General features: G+C 35.5%; 1 protein-coding gene across 1 annotated transcript in view; it reads left to right on the top strand.

The window, feature by feature from the left end:
• Positions 1–386: 386 nt before the first annotated feature.
• Positions 387–23553, top strand: part of LOC135200015 (sarcolemmal membrane-associated protein-like) — a 112364-nt gene continuing 89197 nt past the window's right edge. Inside the window, 2 exon segments of the mRNA XM_064228224.1 lie at positions 387–577; positions 11148–11620. Of these exon segments, the coding sequence (XP_064084294.1) occupies positions 11498–11620 (123 nt within the window). The 5' untranslated portion in view covers positions 387–577; positions 11148–11497.

Below are 23553 nucleotides of genomic sequence, written 5' to 3'. Positions count from 1 at the left end.
GCACACATACACACATCACACACATTCATACACGCAGTGGTTCTGAAGAACTGTTCTTTGTAGGGTGTTTGCTGCGGTGTTTATTATTATTATTATTATTATTATTATTATTATTATTATTCAGACACCAGAAGACAAATAGTCACATCAACAGCTCGCCTCGGCTGGAAATAGCGAAACAGCGCCGAGGCATTCGGAGTAGCCGAGAGATTTCGCGGAATTTTTGAGGGCGTGTTTGGCTACCTCCCGGCAAGAGTGTCTGGCAACATTGCCCCTCAGTAGTGATCAAAAGATGGTAGAGTTAACACCGTAGGTGTGTGTTTGCCCAGGATTTCCTTTATCTTATCGTTGCTCGCTTCCTGTAGCGTCAGGTAACTATATTAGTGTCTTTTTGGCAGTTCGGGGGTGACGGTGCGACGTCGTCTGTCGCCAGGGAACGCGAAATAACGGCGGTAATGACATCAAGGATATTGACATTATCAGCTGGTCGACACCTATAATACTACTACTGGTTTCGCCTCCTCTGTTTTCGTAATGCTGGGGATTTTCGGTGGTTGGGCACAGCGGGTATTCATTGGTACGTGCCCCTCATTTATTTCAGGAATGTCCGTGTGAAGTGAATAAGACTGGGCTAGGCACGATTGTGTCTGTATTGGACAATAGCCAAACCCTGTCCGTCTCTGTGTGTGCTTCGCAACTCAATTTCACAACGAGAATATAACCGTTTTTTTGTTGTTGTCTTTTTGTATTTGATTTGCGATTCCAGTTCACACGCAGATTCCGGGAATGGGATTGATGGTGATCTGCTGCTCGGATCTCGGCTTCGGGAGGCGGTTTCTATAAGACGTCTTGAGCATTAGGCTTAGGTACCCAATTGATTACTTTTCATTTGTTTGTGTCCCTTGTTGTATTTTGACGCTAGGAACCACCCCGGGTTGAGGCCAGTTGATGGAGCCCCAGTCATTTTTCTTCGTCTCTTATTTCCTTGAGAAATAATTCAGCATTATGTTCAGCCTTCTCAGACCTTAGCATCATTAGAATCGTGGGGGAAGTACCTATAGGTAGCCCTGGATCCTCGTAGCTTAGGCTAGTTAGCTACCTAATGTAAATTACAAGTTCTGTTGTTGTAAATTAGCCAAAATGGTTTGTTCTTGTGTTTGTTAAGTAATGAATTGGTAGATCTATATTGCTATTCCGTGGCGGCCTAGACTATGGCAGTTGCGGTTTTTCTATGCAGATTTACCTCCTGAACAATAATTTTAAATAATATTTATTTGGACGACTGTAATTAACCCCCAGGGGCTCATATCAAACACGGCGAAATACATTTGATGCCCCATTTCCTGGTGGCTTTCGTATTCGGAATTATTAGTATATAGAAATACCAATGAATTTTATGCTCTACAGTTTTTAGGGTCGGTATCTGGTTGTGCTGATTAGCCTATTATTTTACAAATAAGATAGGCCATGGTAGTGTTTGGTTTGATAAAGAAATCTAGCTGCATTTGTTGCCTGATATGAATTTTAACATCATAATTACCATATAGGTATTAGACAACCATTGATAAGGTCAAGTTAGGTGCTGCTGTGGTGATAAAGAACCATAAAATTTTCCAAACTGTCGAACATACTAGGTCTAGAGCCAAAACCTTCAGTTAATGACAAACACTTCTATTGGCATGTCTACTGTACATGTATGTTTACAGTCAGGTATGGATTTTGAATCCAGTATCTTCGGCTATTGAAAGGATTAGGTTAGGTCCCTCACATTCTCTCAAAAGATAGGTACTTGGTTTCTATAAAAATGATTAAAATGTTCTGCCGTGATTTATGGCAGTATGTTATGAATTATTTGCCTTTGAAATAGGCTTATGGTGGCTAGGAAGTATATAAATAATATTTAGTAGTGAGTAATAGTGTGTGCAAGCATTTAACTGAGTTTAATGCTTGTTATTTGTATTACCGATGGTTGTGGCTGGAGGTTTAAGTTGGTTTATCAATGATTAAAACATAAGAATAGACAATTAGAATCCTATTGCCCTTTTATACTTATTCAGATAGTACTTAAAACTGATGTATTATTTCTTTGTAAGGGATAATGTATTGAATTGAAGTTGTTTTTACTGTTACTCTTCTGCAGTAGATATTCCCTGTACAATTACCAGGTATTTTTCATTGTCTTACCTGACAAGCCATTGTATTTTTAAATTTTTTACTTTCCTACTGAGAGTTTGGGGGTACCATGAATTAAAATATTTTTATAAATAATGTGTAGCTTCATGTACGAACTGCTGATGGTACCAGTCAGCAGCATTCCATAGTTATATAAATGTTTTTGTGGATAATTATTCAGTGTCAAACAGGTTTTCAGGAATATTTTGATAACTAAATTGTATTTGTTGATACACGCATGAGGAAGGTTTTAAAAGCAGTATCCTTCATCTTGGCTTTGTTTCTTGGAAATTCTGACAAAAAGGTTTTCTTGTTCTTGTGGTAATTTACTGTTACTTTACTGTATAGCTTGTTGCGATTTATTCTTACTAGGTGCCAGATACAAGTGACCTTGATGTCCCAAAAAACGCTGCACCTTATCAAATAACTTTCATGCAAGATTTAAGTTTTTGCCATTTCCTGTTGACTACCAGTTTCAGAAGATAATATGTGGATCTCTGAGAGTGAGCCACAGTGTTGAAGTGATACTGTACACAAACTTAATGTTGAGTTGGCATAAACGTGAGAAAAACTGCCTGTTAGGCTAATCCTGATGAAGACCAATTGTGTGTTTTTATGCTTATTTTATTTATCACACTACAGAACCAGTGAAGTCTGACACATGAGCAGTAGTATTTATTTTCAACAGAAATAATTAAGCAATGTTTTTGTTGTCTTTTTTGCGTGGTTTCAGTAGATCCAATTGCAGATTCTAGTTTGGTGTAGGGATGCCTCATATAAAAATTAGAAGCCTCGTAGTTTCATTGCTGTACGTGAACATTTTGGTAGACCATAATCTTGTGGGGAGTGACCTTGGTTAGGACAGAGCAAGAGTGATACTGTGTTTAATGACAAAAGTGAGGCAAGAGTAAAGAGTGGAATTAAGTTGCTGTAGTAATATTGAATTATGGTGTAACCAAGCAATAGTTTTTTACTTGAGATTTTATTATAAAAGTGACCTGATTGTCTTGGATCCATTTATATATTACGTTGATTTTATTTTAGCTATCATAAAATCAGGGATGATCGAATGCTCATGCATTAGTACTGTAGTATTTAAGTTGCTTATTTTTTTTTTTTAATATTTCATAATTTTTTCTGTATTTTTAACATCACAAATTTCCTCCAAAGCGCAATGCTTAACCATCTAGATGTTTTTTATTTATGATCATGCACTGTATATAATCCTTAGCATACATATCGTACTCTGCTGTGGTTAATGACTGCTGGGTAATTAGATAGTCATGTGTCAAATATCTTGATATTCAGGGATTTGCGATAAAAATCTATCAATGTATGTTTATATGAAAGATGGTACTATGTTTCAACATGATTCTTTAATGTACAAGTCTGGTATTTTATTGTGAGTTGCTACATCTGTCTCTACCTTTGCATTACTGTGGCCGTTTATTTGTCACATGTATTTCACTATTTTTTATCTTGCTCCATTTCTTAGTTTGTTGAATTGGACATTTAGTAGATGAATACTAAATGCGTTTTACCTTTTATTAAATAAGGTTTAGAAAATAATTTGTAGCATAATCATAAGAATGGTTTTTTTTTTCTAGTTTTTAAATAATGTGTTGTAGCCATAGTGTAATTGAATTCAGTATATAACAGTACTGTCTAATTTATGTTAAAATGATTAGATATTTATGTTGAAATGATTAGATATTTGCTACAGGCTGTCTATGGTTTATATACAAGATCCAGCAAATGGTAGGAATGAGGAATTTAGCGTTCTGCTAACTATTTTAGTTTAGCAGTTTTACTTTGTATATCATTAGTTAACTTTATACAAAATATGTCCTGCTTTAAGTGTTTAGTGCTTTTTTTTCTGTTCAATAATCTTCATTTCACAAGCTTTTTCTAATTAAAAACCCAAGAGTAATTTTCAGTTTCAGTTTGTTCTCTAATAAGCAGTTTGAATATTAGGGTAAAATTCAGGGATTTGCCTGTGTTTGTCTGGGGATGTGCATGATTTGCTGTTGAGTTTCTGTTTGACTTGGCAAAGAGTGAGGAAAATAGATTTGCAGAGAACTTTCATGTTATGAGTAAGATTATCCTCACCACCAGCAGGTCATTGATTAGGAGGAACCGAGAGGATTCAGCCCCTTCAGAGAGTATTGATCAGGCCTTTATAGATTTTACTGAAGGTTATATCGTTGTTGGGGATCTTGTGTTGTGCAGCCATATTAGAGGGCAGGTATCTTAAGTATCAGGCTTGTTAGTTGAAGTATTTTCAGATAGTTACTCTGCATGAGTAACAGATTCCCAGAAAGTTGTTCATTGCCATTAGCTTTGTAATGACTTGCCAAGACTATACTTTTTTAGTTTTGTGTTGTGTATTTAGTTATTGAAATGAAGCCAACAGGAATTGTACATTTGTATTTCATTGGGGTAATCATATTGAAAGTAGAGAGAATATTTTCATGGAAAAAATTCTGATTTGCAGGCCTTTACCAAATTCTTCTGTGAATTACTTGATGATTAAACATCAGTGTTTGGTAGATTGGAGACTATCAACAAGCTTAAGCTAAGCAAAAAGCATAGTACGTACACACCCCAACACTTCAGAAGTGTTTAATAAACTACAAACTTATAGTACTCTTGTTACTTTAGGTTATTGGAACTTACTTAAAGGTATGTTTATTTCTTTAATTTACCTGTATTTTTTTTTTTGTATAGATAACTGTCATGCACCCAAGGTACTTTGTATTTTTAAGCTTAACAAATGAATATTTAAAGGTTTTCTTGTCATCTGTCAGTGTTGATATCAGTATAGGGATGTAAAGAAGTAAACAAAGCGAAGCAGGTGACACCATTTTACGAACAAGATGCTAGTAGTTCATCTGGTATCCTAGAAATTATTTATGAATCCATTTATTATTAGTTGCCACGGGGTAAAGATCTCTTCTCAAGAATATTAATCTGATATGAGTAATCAATAAAAAGATAACAAAACTGCTGTGAGATAGTTTTCATAACATTCAAGCACCATATTATTAGCAGTGTATATTACTAATTAAGTTTTGGAATTCATGAGAGCCTTGCAAAGATAATTGACATATCAAGGAAGGTTCAAAGTTAAGTCATGTGTGAAAAGTAGTTTCCAGTCTCCAACCAATGAGGTCTAATTCCAGCCCAGAAGGCATCGTTCTATTTAGTTTATGGGGCTGTACAGTGCTATAAGGCAGAATTTATGTAAGACTTACTTTAAATTGATGCGGATGAGACTGCAGAGAGTGGGTGGGTGCTCTTTAATTGTGCAGCATTCTTAAATGTATGAATGACAGAGAGAAGTGCTGCATATTTTATTTGTTATTTACGTAACACACTTTCTTGAGTATCCTTTTTGTATCATCACAACATCCTGTGCTCTCTCATTATGTTTGTCTAGGATAGTTAGTTGACTATGGTGCTTTTATATCCACAGAGTAAATAGTGTCTTTATCCATCTAGTACGGTACTATGTAATTGTAGCTATGTACAGTATTCATACTAGTACTTGTATGGGATTTGTTAATTAATATTTCTTTCTTTCACTTATTTTCATTTTTAAATCTCTTGTGTTATTAGTTATAAAACCACATGTTAGTATTAGTTTTTAAATCATGCTATTAGTTATAGCGTAACTTTGGTGCTGTATTATGTATTACATATTATTACATTCCAGTAGCTTATTGATATGGAATAAGCCCACTAAAGGAGCCATTGACTTGAAATTCAAGCTTCCAAGAGTTTGGTGTTCGTTAGGAAGAAGTAAGGAAGTTAAGGGAAATACAGAAAGAAGAGTTCCCACTTACTAATTAAAAAGAAAAAGTAAATGAATAAATAGAGGTTATTTTAAATACTGAAAATGCTTGGCAGATAAAAAAATCACCTCACTCTCTCAGTGTGTCTGGTATTGGTTGAATTTAGCTCAGTAGCATCATAAGCATCCATTATTTTGTTCAGTCATTCATAGAATAAAATAAAATGATTTCTTCATAAAGGATACTTTTACCCATCAAATGTGAGAATACATATTCATAATTGAAAAATTATTGGACTGATGAATTAAACAAGTTACAAAATGCTGGTCTCACTTGAGTGTTTGAGGTTATGCTGTAGTGAAATTGTTAATAACACCTTTGGATGTTCATTTTAACATTTTCAGAATTATTCATTACCAAATTGCAGAGATGATTAGTGTGAGCTGTAGAACTACTATAATGCTACACTGAGCGTCTGTTTACAATACATTTAACTCCTGCCTGTTCGCAGTTCTGGAATTGTGGATTCACCTATTCATGGATTTTTGTATGGAACATATATATGCTACACATTATTTGGGGAAAATTTGCCTATTTGTTGTATTTTCCATAGAGAAATATTCAATAGTTACTGTATTTTCATATAATTTCTCTGGCTACTAAATGAATTTTTTGTGACAAAATATACGTAATAAAATACTCAGGTATAAGGATTTTTTTTTTTTTTTTTTTTTTTTTACTATCAATATACAGGCAGTCCCCGGGTTACGACGTTCCAAGGTTAAGGCGCTTCTCAATTATATTCATCAGACATTATTTCCAGGGTTACGACGCCTACAACGCTCATCTGGCAGATGAAATTTGACACCAAAAATGCAAAATAATCAATATTTGAAGGTTTTTTTTGATGAAAAATGCAATAAGAATGCAGTTTACATAGTTTTCAATGCACCCAAAGCATTAAAAGTAAGGTTTTCTTAGGATTTTTTACGATGTTCTGGCTTACGACGATTTTCGGCTTACAATGCGTCTCAAGAACGGAACCCCCGTCGTAACCCGGGGACTGCCTGTATGCAGTTATAAGCAATTCTAGAGGGGTTTTAAGTATTTGTAGATTGTCGCTAATGGGTGGGGGGCGTTGTGGTACACATTCCCCGTGAATACCAAGGTTCGACTGTACGTAATTGTTCAAAACACTGATGTGGTACTACATATTAATCTTTTAAATCAAGCTTTTTTTGTTAGAAGTATTACACTTACAGATTAAACTTAGGGTCCCATGGCAATGTATCACAATATGTTAGCTGTTAGTAGTTGATGAGTTTTTATCTTCCAACATGTTGAATGTCATATTTTATGCTTGATTCATTTCTTGACTGATACTCTAATATTTATAAGTGTTTTAGTTTTGTATTTCTGTAAATGTTACTGTTATGATAAGTTACATTTTACGTGCCTCTAATTTATGCTGCAAAAATTTATTTAGACTAGTGTTCATATCAGCTGCTCCTTGATTATGATGCTCAGTATACTTAAAAATGTCTTGAGAAGTATTATATGAGAATATTACTTTACTAGTTTAATATTGTTTTCTTGATTTCAATGAGTCATACAATTTTGTAGCATTTATTCATCCCCTTCTTGATTGATGACCACTGGTTTTTATCAAAGATATATTTGTGTATTTCATTTGCCCTTAGACTGGAAATTATGAGCTTTAGTGAAATTCATGAAGCTTATCGTGCAACACATTAGAGTAGCTTACATGAATTTGTTTTGTGTTGGTAACTTTTATTCTTTTTTGTCTTTTGTCTTCTGAGCATTAAAATTTTTCTGTTTATGAGGTCACATTTTTCTGTAATTCAATGCCATGAGAAAGATTGAGAACCTGTTAATAAGAGAAAACATAAATAGTATAAACCAATGCAAAATATTCTGGGAGTTGTACAGCCAAACTGTAGGAAAGATTGTAGGTGTTAGATTCCATACCATAATATAAGCAAGCAGTTTATTGCATAGAAAGAGGAAAGGCAAAAAATTGCTATTGCCCTTTCTTGGGAGATTCCCGAAGGGGAGGCAACCATGGGAGTATTGATTGGTTGCCTTGCTACATCATCACCTACCTGATAATTCATCTGTTTGGGTAGTCTTGCATTCGTTGCAAAGGCACAGCTTTAACCTCCTCTGTAGGTCATTGCATCGCAGAATATTGAGGTTAAACGAGAGTGGGAAAACACTTCTTTGGCCAATTTAACTCGTGCGTCAGGAGAGGATAGAACTTTGTGAACCAGAGGAAAAACAAGTTTTTAAACAGTATTGGCTTCACATTTTGTGAGATTTTGAAATGACATCATTTAGATGTGTGATGTAGTTACTATATTCAGATCTTTATTTATTGCTCAAATTGGAACATACAGCTACTGTATATGTTAAGGTGAAAATTATAGTAGTATATATAAGCCTGGAAATGTTTACACTTATCATTAAAATTTCATCCACACTTGTGTGATAGTTATAAAGTAATATCCATTTATTGCAGTGTTTGATTATTTGCTATGTTTCTAGCGAAGACTTTGTACAGCTTTCCATCTACTGTACGTATACGAAATGTGAATTTGTTAACATGGCATAACAGCTTTGGTAATTAGTCTTTGAGTCTGAATAGTTGCATTAGACCGAACATTGTGTGTTAGCAAGAATTATTTCCCTTAGTTTGTAAGCACAAGTCATGTACTACATTTTTATTGGCCAATTAAATCCTTGACAACTTCAAAAGGTTCTCTCTCTAGCAGGGATCATAAAGGCATTATTTGCCAGGCTGCCTGATCCAGGAATGCCGAGCAATAGTCTGCTAGCTTTCTATTTATGCATGATGCAAGGAGATCTACAAATGGAATCTTCCAAATTTCATTAGCCCTTTTCAGATATCTGTATGAAACAACCATTCTGCTGTCAGAATTTTATCTGCCCTGTATCACATTTTTCTGTGGAATGTAACTTGTTGATATCTGGTCTGCAATTGTTTGTAGTACTACTATACAGCTTTTAACTCTAAACATGTTAAGTGAAGTTCCTTTTGATATGACCAAAGACTTCAGATAAGTGCTGAGTTTATGGGAGGTACCTATGTATGTGCAGTGACCAGTCATTTGTTTAGAAGTTAGTTACTATCTATTCTGCGGCGAGTCCACACAAGTAGTACTGGAGCTTGTATTGTGGTGAACATTATTTATCTGGGCTGTTGACAGCCCATAGCTCATAGTGAAACTGTGCCTTCCACATGAATTTGAGAATGCTATAGATGGATATACTGTAACCTGGAAGCTAGCATCTCTCAGGTTTGTCTCCATCCCCTGAATACCCTGGTCAAGGTAACTCATAATCCTTCTTCAGCTTCAGTGTTATTACTACCCAGGTACTACTATATCCTCTTCCATTTGTTCTACTTCCAGAATTTCTGGAGAAGTGGCCCCAGTAGCATGGGTATTGGAGACATTTATTTCTTAATCTCTAATGGAATTTATACTTCATAAAGGGCCCTTGATCTCTTACCTTAACAGAAAGAGCTTAGAAGACCCTTTGGTTGTTGCTGGGTATGATCTCCCGACTTGATTGCGGTGATTAAGAATGAATATTCAAGGATCATTAAGACACATGCAGTTTAATGACTTGCTTACTAGGTGTGTTGTGGGTTATGGTTGTGCGCTTTACAAATTATGAGCATTCTTGTTTCTTTGGTGTGTTTCTTGTTGCTGTTGGATCACAGGATTAAGCTTATGTAAGCTGATGTAATTTTTCCATAAAACAAATAATTTTTACAGCATAATGCTTGCAAAAGGGTGGTGGGGATTTCTATTAAAGATGGGGGAAAATTAAGGTAATACTAATAATAATAATGATAATCATAACAGTATTGTAGACTGAGAATGGTCAAAGGAATTTAGTACAGTAATGTAAAGTAACCTATCGGCAGACTTAAGCTGCCCTAGATTTTTAATAATGCAGATTTTTACTTAGGTTAACAAAGTGTGTCTGCAGCATAACAATGTTTGTGCTGAGATGATTGAGAGTCAGTTTTTTTCTTTAGAATCATGCACTTATGTCACGCTGGTTAATGACACCATTATGTATTTTTTCTGTAGTTTGGAGGTAAGTGTGTGCAAAAATGCAAATAAGAGCAAAGCATGTATGTGCATAGGTATTTCTTAAAACCCAGAAATTCTAAAAGTGCAAAGTATTGTAGGTTTATTGTGCTCGCTTGTCTGTCTCACCTTTAGGAAAACAAAATTACAAAATTAGCTTTTCAGTTTGCAAGCCATCTGTCCTAGTAAGTATTCGTCTCAGTCTACAAAACCATTTTATTCTTAGTATCATATTTCTGCAAGGCTGTTTCCAGCTAGGTATGGCTTGCTCCAGATATCTGTTTCTGAACATGTTGCTGCTGACCCAGTTAAAAAATTGAAGAAAATCAGTTGAGTGAGATAGATAACAGGCTATAGCCAAGGAATTAATTAAATACTTCAACAGAATTTCCAATTTATTGTGTAGTCATTTGTTTATAAATATACAGTGAATTAATATTGATTAAATGTGGAACACAGCATTTTTATTTCAATGTACAAAGTACTGACTAAAAGGCAAATAGAGTATGGACTTATACCAAGGATATTTTGCTTCAAGAAATAATACATAAGGTTTCCCTCAAGTCTTTTGTATGGTTGCTAGGTTCTAATAGACAAAGAAATGTCTTGGTCAGGACAGAGCTAGCTGTTGCAGTACGTCATGCAGGAAAACAGATGTAATTTGTGTGAAGGTTATTGGAATAGGAGAAAGTGGGCACTGAAAACTGGAATTACTAGTACTTTGGTAACTGACTTCAATAAACTTGATACTGGAGATCTGTTTCCTCAGTTACACTGTCCTGTAGCTCTTCACACAGAAGGTGTTATTAATTATATTTTTTTTTCTATTTAAGTATTTTAAGTTCTTATACAGTATTTGAGAATAGGGGGTACTATATTATTAATTGGAGTTTTTTTTTACAGTATTTAGAAGGTAATGTCAATGATTGCTGATGCTACATGCAAACTAATGCTAATCTTTCTCATTTTCTTTATGTATGAATTTCTTTTACCATTTGCAAATTCAAATTACTGATTACATTTTTCCTCTCATTTTTAGGACTCGAGATGTTCGGTTCCTCCTGCGACTAATACACGATGTAGAATGATAAAGGAAGTCTTTTGCAACTGGTCTTTCTTTAGGCCAGATGAAAATGGATTTGCGAGTGATTGTGCGAAGTGTTACTGCTGAGAAATGTCTGTAATTAGTGAAACAATTACTACTGTAATCAGTGACATGACCCTGTGAATGATCATTCTGTAGAGAATTGGTAAAATCTCACTATGACTACCATCTGTAGTTTGCGTCTGTCACGTCATCTTTCAATTCCTGTTAGACAGATGATGCATACTCAGAACTGATTGGGTCCAAGGGGGAAGTTATTAGTCGGCCTGTGTGTTTTAGGTTTGATGGTGAACATTGTTGGTGGTCGTACTTTGGTCCCCCCCACGGTGGGTGGCCCCCCTATTACGGAATCCAAGATGACGGCACGAGCCATCCTCCAGTGTCGACCAAATTCTCACCCATTTCCCGTGAGTATTAATTATTTTTATTTTGTGGGTTACCCATATGTTGGCAAATCAATTGTGGTTGTGGGAACTTAAATGTGTTATTTGTAATTGTTGACTTGTTAGGTTAGTGTTTTTTGTAGTTCTGTAGTTTAGGTTCTTGTCTACAGTAGCTTGTCTGGAGATTTGATAAAATTTTGGGGAAAATAAGGTTAAAGAATATTTAACATCACCTGTGTCCAGGGATTATGAAAATAATGCTCGTGTAAAATGGGAACTGATTTACTTAGAAGGTGTATAGGCCATTCTATTTAGGAATCAGATCTGGTTATACGTTTCAGTTGTTTGCAGAGTCACCAAGAAGGTGTTGTACTCTTTATTAAGCTGCTTGGTGCAACTAAATTTAAAGAGCCTTCTGATTGATTCTGTTATGTGTTTTGTCGGCTAAAAGTATTTTTGTCATCATGCATGACTAAAATTCTCATATCTACTTTGAAATTGGCAACTTGTGAAATAATATACCCGGGATTATTGGGGCAACTTGAATAATTGCAGTGTGCTGTTTTGGACTGTATCATGACTCTGTTTTCATAGCTCTGTAACCCCTTAGATGATGGACTTTGTAAATTTTGTTTTGCGATTGGTAAAGCATCTCATTATTACTGATTAACTTGTCTTCTTTGTCTCTGATAATCTTTGTTTCTTTCATCTTCCCTGTGTTAAACAGAATTGTGTGCGTGTATGTGTGTTCTTATACATGCTTCGAGTTCATAGTTTTTCAAATATATATCTACTTTGAATCCAGTGATTTCAAGCAGATTATTTTGGTGAACTATAACAGTGTGACTCTGCCTGTCTGTCCTTTCTCACGTTCTATATTTTTTCTCAAAAATCATTATTTAGATGTTTTGTGTTATGTCGAACGTTTGTGTTTTTTATTCATTATGAAGTTAGACATTTTCTCATTGCACCAGGGTCGTTCAAAATCTCGCATTCATGGTATATTGTGCTAAGGTATGGTATCTTGGAGTTTCAAGACTTTTTGATCATGAACCAAGTCGATGCACAGAAGTAGTACTTTTGCAGTGTTAGATAGACCTATATATATATAGTTAGGACTTAAGACCAGCTGTTGGGAATCTAATATTGAAAGCATAATTGTAAACTCGAATAGACTTGAAACCAATTTATTGATACTGTATGAAAACATGGCAAGGGGTGAATAGAGGTCGTATGAATTTTCCATCGCTAGTTTTACTGAATTTTCATTTATGTATATACGTAACAGATTTCGCTTAAAGCAAGTATCTGATTTTTCTGTACTAATGCTTTAGAGAGGACGTCAGGAGACTAGCTATAATTGCGCCTGTTACAGAATATTTGATCTCACAAAATAGGTTGCATTGGCAGTGTAGGCATGCAGGTAGGCACAAGTGGATTATGAATTAAGAGGTTCCTGGTCTTGCAACATGCATAGCTGTGGTAACTTGATGGACGCTAGTTCTCTTTCAAGGTTAGGAGTATTTTCAGTGGATTTTAGTGTACAAGAACTCTCGAAAGAGTGTTAGGTTTGCAGTAACCCGTGGTTATTGCTGCTTATCATTATACATTGAGTCTTAAATATGTAAAACAGTTTCTCTTGAATATTATTTACCCAATTTCATTCATCAGCTTCACTTTGGTCTATAGGTTTCAAGAAGAGCAAAGCAAAGGTTCATATAAATGTATCTTCCTATGGTGTAGTTTCATCTCGTGGTCCATAGTGCCTATTTTAGAGGATGCGGTGTTTATAGTTTGGCACTTAACACTCAGGATGAGTAATGGTGGATGCTGGTACACGGTTCTGCACCGAGCTTTAGGCTGAGGCTGGTCCTTCGAGATAATGGTTGCATGCAGAGTTGCAAAGTAAATCATGCTTGGAATTTATATAGTAGAAGAGGCTGAGATGGAGCTCACCTCACCAAAAACTATAAATAAAGTTTAGGTAACTCTCTCTCTCTCTCTCTCTCTCTCTCTCTCTCTCTCTCTCTCTCTCTCTCTCTCTCTCTCTCTCTCTCTCTCGTGTTCTGTGCAGAAGTATATAATAGTACCCAGTTTCCCTTAATTGCAATGCAACATATCGGGTACAATGCTGCTTTCTCTCTCTCTCTCTCTCTCTCGTTCGGTGTAGAAGTGTATAATAGTACCCAGTTTCCGTTTCTTGCAATACAACATATAGGGTGCAGTTGTGGTCTCTCTCTCTCTCTCTCTCTCTCTCTCTCTCTCTCTCTCTCTCTCTCTCGTTAGTAGGCGTTGAAAAGATTTGGATAACCTGTGTGTTTAGGTTAGTGTACGCTTAGGCCCAGCACCTGTATGTTAAGGTGAGAAGTCTGCAGTACCTGAGCTCTGTTTATGTTTGTTTATCTTGTGCGTTGCCTATTTACACCTCGCGTATTAGTCCTAACTTGGAGAGCCGTTTTATTTAGGATGAAGGGAATAATGAGATACGGATTACATGTAATTATATGCTGTTAAAGTTGTGGATTACATTTATTGAGAGAGATTGAATCGTGGAAATTAAGTTTTTATTGTAATGTGTTTGGTCGGTTATTGGTTCAGTGAATAAATGTAATAATTGACTTAATATCGTATATTTATGTCACTCTTACGTTGATGTGATGGACTCAATACGTTATTTTGATGTTACTCTTAGAAAGTGACGCAGATTTAAGACGGCAATATTTTAGTAGACGCAAATGTAAGACCGCGGTATTTTAGTCATACAAGAATGCCAGTATTCGCCCGCATGAATCTTATTGGGTACAAAATTGCGGGTCAGTGACTTGGCGTTGCAGTGTTTGTATTTTTGAATTCTAAACGGAGTTCTCATTCCCCCTCACAAAATGCCATTCACGTAGCACCGCCGGTTTCTTTTCAAGATTTTTTTTTCTTTCGTTTTCTCGTCTTTTCTGTTCAACGCAGAAAGGTTGTATGACTATTATTTTCGATTATGTAACTAGTTTTTGTATATAAGTTTGAAGTATTTTAAGCTGTTATAAATATAGTTAGGGGTTTGACCTTTGTTAACTTAAAACTCATGTTAACGTATATGACCTTTCATCGTAGGTTCGTCAAATTATTAAATATCATTAATTGTACTTAACTTTATACAGTATTTATATTTGCGGAATAAATGAGGGAAGTGCACTGCAGAAAGGGCCTTGCATTTATTTTAAGAGCAATCAGAAACTGTGAGCTTGAATTTATATGAGAGACACATCTGCTAGGAACTGCATCGTCAGTTACACACAGCCAACATTCACAGAAAGTGGCTATGCCATCAACTTGGCTGTTCTGGTGGTCTTTGCATAGAATCAATAGGAAATCAATACCCTTACTGCATTTTTAAATGGTCCATCTAGGACCCACCTGATCTGACAAACAAAAGTCAGTTCTTTGGGAGGTTTACCTTAGACGCATTTGGGGGAAAGCTATAACTAATTCAGTTTTTTTTTCCCCATACGCAACTGGTCTCAGTACTGATGTGAAATAAATGTTAGACCTTGTACTTTTATTTTGATTAGATATTGATGCATTACAACTAAATGATCTCTTTATGGTCTCAAATTCATGTATCCACTTTTGCTGAAATTTATGGCTACGAAATTTGTTTTCAGACGAAATTTGTTTTCGTGGTCCCTGAAGGCAGAAGCACAAAGGGGTTGGGTAGAATTTCAGCTCCTGCTTTGGCCCTAACTCTTGTTTCCATAGCTATTTTCGATTCCAGTTACGAATTGCTATATATACTATAGTAGATTCACATCACCGTTGCATCTGATGTCTATTCCAGTCCCTTACGACGCTCCTGATTGGTTGTTGATAAGCCAGTGACAGGACTGGAAACTCTCAGTCTCTCTCAAAAGTTCACATAGGCAGGATGTATGTTCCACCTCTCTTGAGGGATACGTCTTTCAAAAGAATCCCCCAGGAGAGGTGGAATATACATCCTGCCTATGTGAACTCTCGAGAAAGATGAGAGTTTCGAGCCCTGTGATTGGCTTATCAATAGGCAATCAGGAGCGTCGTAAGGGACTGGCCTAGATGTGGGGATTTAAAATGCTGTTTATGATAGATTATAGATTTTAAAAAAATTTGATATTTGAAAATCAGCGCCATTTTTAAAGCATTTTTTGTTTGGTGACTTGATAATGGGGAATTTCTTAGTTTAACAGTCACTAATCACTAAACGTTTCTCATTTGTTCCTTGCTGTAATCTATCGTGAAATTAAGCCCCCTTTCGTGGGGCTATTTGATTTTAGGATAACATAGGAAGACCTCTGAAATAGGCAGGTATAATGTTCATTTATGTCTTTCACGTCTTCAATGACCGTAGTCCCTGCGACGCCTGTTAGACAGCTGTCATCTCGGGATGTTATGCATTTATTTTTACAGTTCATTTTTACGTTGGTTAGTCTTTGTATTACACACCTAATCGCACGTACACTTTCGGATGTACCCGCACATTTATGTATATTGATTTGTTTTCATCTGTTGAGATGTTTTCTCTCTTACATAAACGACGATATAATTTACCTTTATTGAATATTGGTAAAATATTATTGATAAAGCGTTTTGTGTCCCTAACATAAAGAGTATTTGATCTTTCTTCATTAATTGATGAAATATTATTGGTAACTCGTTTTGTGTCCTAACATAAAAAAAGATTAATTTCCTTCATTAAATATTGATAAAATATTATTGATAAATAGTTTTGTGTCCCTAACATAAAAGACTATTTAATTTCCTTCATTAAATATTATTGATAAATCGTTGTGTGTGTCTAACAAAGAGTATTTAATTTACCTTCATTAAATATTTATAAAATATTGATAAACCGTCTTGTGTCTAACATGAAAGTGTATTGAATTTCCCTTCACTTAATATTATTGATAAATCGTGTTGTCTAACATAAAAGTATTTCATTCCCCAGCATGAGATATGATTGATCTATAAATGATCAATCATATCGTCTTTACTTGTCAAGTCGTTTGACAGAATAAGAAATGACGCGTTTGTGCAAATGACGAAGCCACGTTTGAAGATTGTACTATAACTGGTCTAGATAAACTTGTTCAATCCATTAGGCGACTGTTTATTTTCAAGTTGCCACCGTCTCCGTTATCAGAACATTGCGGACAGACAATAAGGCGCAAACAGGTTGTGGCTAAAGTAAATATTGAGGAAACTTACAAGGTAAACTTGGCTTTGTTTTTGCTTAAAGTGATCAAAGCTTCATTTTTTTTTATTCCCAAGGTTTATTTGCGTTTTCGCCGTTATATACCTGCATTACTGACACCTTTATTGACTGACCGAGGAGACGAATTGGAGATGCCCTTCAATGCTGGAACTGTAGGAGCTCGGCTGTCACGCCCACGTGTCTTTTGAAATAGACAGGAGTGTCATATTCTTTGCATAGTCACGAAACGTTGAATTATGATAGGATATCAGACACTTTAGCGCCTCAGTGGCGTGGTCGGTATGGTGTTGGCGCCACGAGATCTATTCTCGGGCATTCCATTGAGGAGTGAGAGATGTGTATTTCTGGTGATGGAAGTTCACTCTCTACCTGGTTCGGAAGTCACGTCAAGTATTACGATTGCAGGATACGAGTAATGTTTTGAGGTACAGATGTTTCGTACATTTCTGTGTTAACTGTTATATATTTTTTAGAAGAATTAGTTTAAGAATATATATAGTATTATATATATATATAATATAATATATATATTATATATATATATATATATATATATATATATATATATATATATATATATATACCAATATATCTATATATATCATATATAAATAATTTATAATGCAAATCAGGATCTCTATATCTATCTACGAAAAAATACATACCATATAAATATATATATACACACATATAGTATATATACTATTATCTATATAGATATATATATATATATCAATTTATATATATATATATTACAGAAATAGATAACATACAGTATTTTAAAGCAGTTTTAAGTTCGTTGTTTTGAAATTAAAGAGCGATTGATTCCACCCTCTACATCCCATTTACGCGTTCTCTTGGAAATAGCAGCTGTGATGAGGGGGGAAAAACCATTGGGTCTCGGAGTATAGGCTGTAAGCAAGGGCAATTTAATTTTAGCTCTGCATGTGACTTGGATAATGACGTTGGCCGTGGATCTAAGGCATTCAAGGAGAGTATTCTACGTATATTTTGCCTTTATTAAATTTGAAATGACCTATGCCTTGAAAGACTTGGCCGGTTCGTGGGGAATGCAATTCAAGTTTTTTTTTTTTTTTTTGTTTTTTTTTTTTTTTTTTTTTTTTTTTTATTTTTTTTTTTTTTTATTTTTTTTAGTATTATCGTCGCGAGATTCCTGTGCTGATTTTCTCCGTAGGCAACCAGGCACTTGGCACTCTTCCGGAAAGTGCATCATGTGTGCTAAAGATAAATTTACGATTCTGTACGTTTTACAAACTTGTTTTCGCCGTGTGTTTTATATAGGTGTTTTTCGCGCATAATTCACGGCCAGTGTCAGTCGAGATTATGATTTTAAAATGATCTCTTGTCGCGTTGAATATTGAAGGTCTTCATGCGCTAGTGAAACGTCGGCACTGAAGAAAGTGTGGTTTACAACTCGAGTGGGTTCGTCTGAATGAAAGGCCTGGTGTAGGTAGCGGTTTGATCTTCATAAAAGAAATTTGTCTGTATCCCATCGGGTCGTGTCCTCTTTTTTTTTTATTCTTCTTTTTTTTCTTTTTCCCTTTTTTGTCCCATCGGGTTGTCTTTTTTTTTTTTTTTTTTTTTTTTTTTTATTTATCCATATCCCATCTGGTCGTGTCTTTTTTTATTTTTTTCATTTTGTCTATATCCCATCGGGTCTTGCTTTTTTAATTTTTAAGGATCATAGTGTTTCCCAGTTCATAATAGGCTTCCCTAATAATAATAGTAACATTATGTTCTGCTTGAAAGGGTTTTACCTAAAAGTTCCATGAATTGATAAAAATAATTCTATAAAACACGAGTGAATACGTGAAATCAATTGTTGAATTGCAAATGATTATGATAAAAATAATGATAATACTTTATGTTTGAAAGGGCTCTATTCAAAATTTCTATGAATTGGTAGATTCATTGTAGAACACAAGTGAACAGACGAAATCAGTTGTTGAATAACAAATGAAAACCTCTTGTATTTAGACAGTTTCTTTGTGGCGTTTCAATATGACGTTTCTCTTGCTGTATTTGAAGTCGTTGTGAGATGTACAATATGTAAACCACGACCTTTTGTTTATCCGTTATCTTCAACTAGCACTGATAACATTTCCGGGTCCGTTGTTATAAAAATGAATCTTAGAGCTTAGCGAGGCTGAAGCGAGACAGAATTTGTCGTAGATAACAAGTTTCACTTTTTTATGGGAAATCTGAGGTAGAGGTTCGTGGAAGGGATTTTTTTTTTTCTGAGGCGTGTTTATGATAATTGTTTTGTTTTTGTCAAGGTTGACTTATAATCTACTTGATGCTTGTTAGCTTTATTGAACTTTGCAATGGCAAATGTACAATCTCTCTCTCTCTCTCTCTCTCTCTCTCTCTCTCTCTCTCTCTCTCTCTCTCTCTCTCTCTCTCTCTCTCTCTCTCTCTCTGCCACATCAAAAAAAGTGCCTTCCACTTTAAAAAAGAAATACTCAGGCGTTTATTATTTTTGTACTGAAATAATGATAATAGAAATGAAGAATAAAAAATCTTATTCATATTTTATGCAAGTGCAGCTGTGGAGTTTACTCGTAATTACCTACTCATTTCGAATTCATCGTTGTCTTTAGCTGAAGTAAATTCTAATCACGGAAGATGAATCATGCCATTAACCGTAGCAAAATGATGCTTTGATGGGAAATAAGATTCAGGGCCCAGTATAACAGCTCACAGTGGATGTCAGGTTACCGCCGGATTGCAAAGACAGCCGGGCCGAAATGCAGTAATACCGAATACCGTACATAGCTTCGCTAGAGCTTTCACATTGCATAGAGTTTTTTACTTGGGGGGATTTTGTTAGGCGATATACTATGCCAGACGTCTCTCTCTCTCTCTCTCTCTCTCTCAAAACATTGAGTCATGTATATGTATGGCAGGCATTCTCTCTCTCTCTCTCTCTCTCTCTCTCTCTCTAGATCCCTAAGTGAGTGCACGATGTCTCCTCGGATGGACTAACAAGTCTTTGAGACATCCTAATTCTTGTAACTCTCTCTCTCTCTCTCTCTCTCTCTCTCTCTCTCTCTCTCTCTCTCTCTCTCTCTCTCTCTCTCTCTCGGGCTAAGAATGCGAAAACAGCGGAGTTATTACAGCATTGATCCACGACCTCCCAAAATTTATATAATTTTGTTGTATTTTCATGACACATTTTAGATAGGCGTGGAGGTGAATAATTGTGGACATTTAGTACCTTAAAAGAAGCCTGTGAAGTGAATTGGATGTAGGAAGCGAAGTTCGTGATCATGAATCATAACAGATAAGGCACCAAGCGGAGCACCACGATTTGCACTTTATTCGATAAGCAGGTATATATGCTTACGAAACCCGGCTATTTGGGAATGCGAGGTCGACAACAGTGTCGCCGCCGTTGCGTCATCCATCAACTGCTGCTTGCGTTTGTTAGATCTTCATTTACCCTTCGAGTTGTGGAAATTTGTCTGGTGACGTAGGCTATTCAGGCGAAGGTCTTTAGCATTACAGTTTTGCCATAAAATGTGAAAAATTCTTCAGTGAGCATAGACTGTTTAGGCAATTACATTAGCATTACAGTTTTAGCATAAAATGTGGAAATTCGTCTGTGAGCATAGGCTGTTTAGGCGATTACTTAGCATTACAGTTTGGCATAAAATGTGGAAACTCTTCAGTAACGTATAGGCCGTTTTAGGCGATTACTTTAGCATTACAGTTTTGCCATAAAATGTGGAAATTCTTCAGTAGGCATAGGCTGTTTAGGCGATGTTCTTTAGCATTAACATGTTGCCATATACATATCTCCCATGTGAACTTTCTCAGGCTTAAACTGGCCCTCTTGTAAAGCAATATAAAGGTTGGGTTAGCACTCAGCCCGAGTGTATACGTGATGTAGGCTACTTTTCTCAGCAATGTCTGTGCTTTTGTGTATTTTATCTGCTATCATCCCTGAATGTGTATTTGTATAAAAGCGTATGAATTGTTATAATGTACTAGAAGTTACTGAAGATGTAGAAATAAGAGATCTGCGCGTGCCTAGTCTAGAGTGGATGCTAAGTAGCTTTTTATTAGCGAAGGATAAACCATATTGTACCTAAAATCCAACGGGTTTCTCACTCACTGATGTTGGATGGAAATGTGGTAAGTGTTGCTTTCTGTTTTTCTCAGCTCTTTGGGTCCGACCTTCAGGCTACCGAGAGAGAGAGAGAGAGAGAGAGAGAGAGAGAGAGAGAACTTGTAGAGGTATCCAGAAAAGTAGTCATTGAGACTTGATAAAAAAAAATAAAGAAAAAAGGACAAGGAAAACATGAACTACGGAGTAGAAATTTTTTAGAGTGGAGTACTGCGCGCGCGCTCACACGATTTATTTTTTTTTTTTTTTTCAAGGAACGCTAATATAAGTTCACGACGCTTATGATATAGCTCCGTGTATGTTCGCATACACATTGTAATTTCGAAACTCTCTCTCTCTCTCTCTCTCTCTCTCTCTCTCTCTCTCTCTCTCTCTCTCTCTCTCTGTCCTTGGATGACGGAACGTCGCCGCCACCTGCGTTCTTGATCTTTCCTTATTTATTTCCTTGTGTGTGTGTGTGTGTGCAACGTTCATAATGACTCGGGCTAGAATAATGGAAAGGGTTTGTGGGGGAAGGGGGAGGGAAGTGTTTGTGCTTAAGGGCACCTTCAAGTGGTCTTTTATTTTCCTAGAACTTTGCATCCGTGATGTGTCAGGTACGGGCCATTTCCTGGATCGAGAGAGAGAGAGAGAGAGAGAGAGAGAGAGAGAGAGAGAGAGAGAGAGAGAGAGAGAGAGAGCTGTGGATGAGGGGGGGGTGGCGGTTTCATTGCAGATGTGTTCTTCATCAAAGCTCTCAAGAATGTTTTGTTTAGGGGAGAGAGAGAGAGAGTATTCTATATCCTTTTAAGGAAGTGAAAATGCTCGATATTAATTTTGTTCTGATCGTAAATTATATATATATATATATACATTTTTTTTAAGTAGATGAGAAGTAAAATAAAAAAACAATGGTACGTTTTCAAGTTAAATTACTCGGTACATTTACTTTCAGATGTACTGTACCTTTCATTAACATCTAACATAAAATATTTGAAATGTTATTTCGTAACATCACGCATGAAATATTTAAGAATTAATTTCATAACATCTTGCATAAATTATTTACAATGTTATTTCGTGACATGATACATAGAATATTTGAAATTTATTTTGTAACATCTTACATAGAATATTTGACATTTATTTCATAATATCTTACATAAGATATTTGAAATGTTATTTCGTTACATATTATGATAAAATATTAGAATGTTTTTTCATAACATTTTACATAAAATATTAGAATGTAATTACATAACATCTTACATTTAAAATGTTATTTCGTAACTTCTTGCATAAAATATTTGAAATTTTATTTCATAACTTACATAAAATATTAGAAATGTTATTTAGTGACATCTCACAATAAATATTTTAAAATGTCACTCGGTAATATCTTAACGCAAGACATTTAATTTATAACAGACACTAAATTGACTCGAAGAAGCAACAAGAAGTTCCTTCAAGAAAGCTAAAAGTCAAGACGAGATAAGCCATTTTTATTTTATTTATTTATTTAATTTTTTATGCAATGGAAAATGGTGCCTTGCTTCGTGACGTCATTCTCTCCCTCGAGTGGAACAGTGTTCAATTACCGCCCCTCCCCCCCCTCACCTCCCCAGCTTAAGTCGGTGGGATGTGCCATCGATTGGTATTATATGCCCCGGCTTTTATGCTGACCCCAGTTTGGAAAGGGCGCAGGGAGGTGTCACCTTAAATTCATTGTCTCTTTCTTCATTTTGCTTCGAAAGAATCAATTCAATTTTTTTTCTTTAATATTTGATTGTTTTTTTTTTTAAGTATAAATACAATTTTTTCTTGGCGTATAAAATACTTTTTTCAAAAATGTTTTTTTTTTTCTTTGGCGTATAAAAATAAACAATTTTTTCTCCCGGCTTATAAAATACTTTTTTCTTGGCGTATAAAAAAAAAACAATTTTTTTCTTGGCGATAAAATTACCATTTTTTTTCTTGGCGTATAAAATACTATTTTTTTCTTGGCGTACACTTTTATTCGTTTCGTAATTTACTTCACACTGGTTGAAGGTATTATTATGCTGCCTCTGTCATAGCCGTACGAACTTGCTTTTAAATCTGGAGAGAGAGAGAGAGAGAGAGAGAGAGAGAGAGAGAGAGAGAGAGAGAGAGAGAGAGAGAGAGAGAGGCAAAACTGCTGTTGTCATTTCCTTAGAGAAGTTTGCATTTCACACTTGACTCAAAAGTGTTCTCAACATGGTTTAATGGCCAGTTAAAAAAAAAAGTTGAAGATTACCGGTTAGGTGATACCAGGTTGTATTTTTTCTTTTTTTATTTCTAGGTACATATGCTTTTTTTTATTGATATTAAGACAGTCTTTTTTTATCATAAGCATCCTCTCTCTCTCTCTAATAGTTACTTAAAAGCACAAGCACTCGATCTGAAGAATCAGAGTCTCTCTCTCTCTCTCTCTCTTTAGCTGCTCAGAAGCACAAGCACTTTATCTGAATCAGAAGTCCCTCTCTTTCTTTTTTTAGTTACTCAAAAGCACAAGCACTCGATCTGAAGAATCAGAAAGATTCTCTCTCTCTCTCTTTTAGTTGCTCAAAAGCA

The sequence above is a fragment of the Macrobrachium nipponense genome, chromosome 26, assembly GCF_015104395.2.
Source record: "Macrobrachium nipponense isolate FS-2020 chromosome 26, ASM1510439v2, whole genome shotgun sequence".
Classification (NCBI taxonomy): domain Eukaryota; kingdom Metazoa; phylum Arthropoda; class Malacostraca; order Decapoda; family Palaemonidae; genus Macrobrachium; species Macrobrachium nipponense.
The sequence above is the reverse complement of the archived record's forward strand: the minus strand, read 5'-3'. Positions and strand labels throughout refer to the sequence as shown.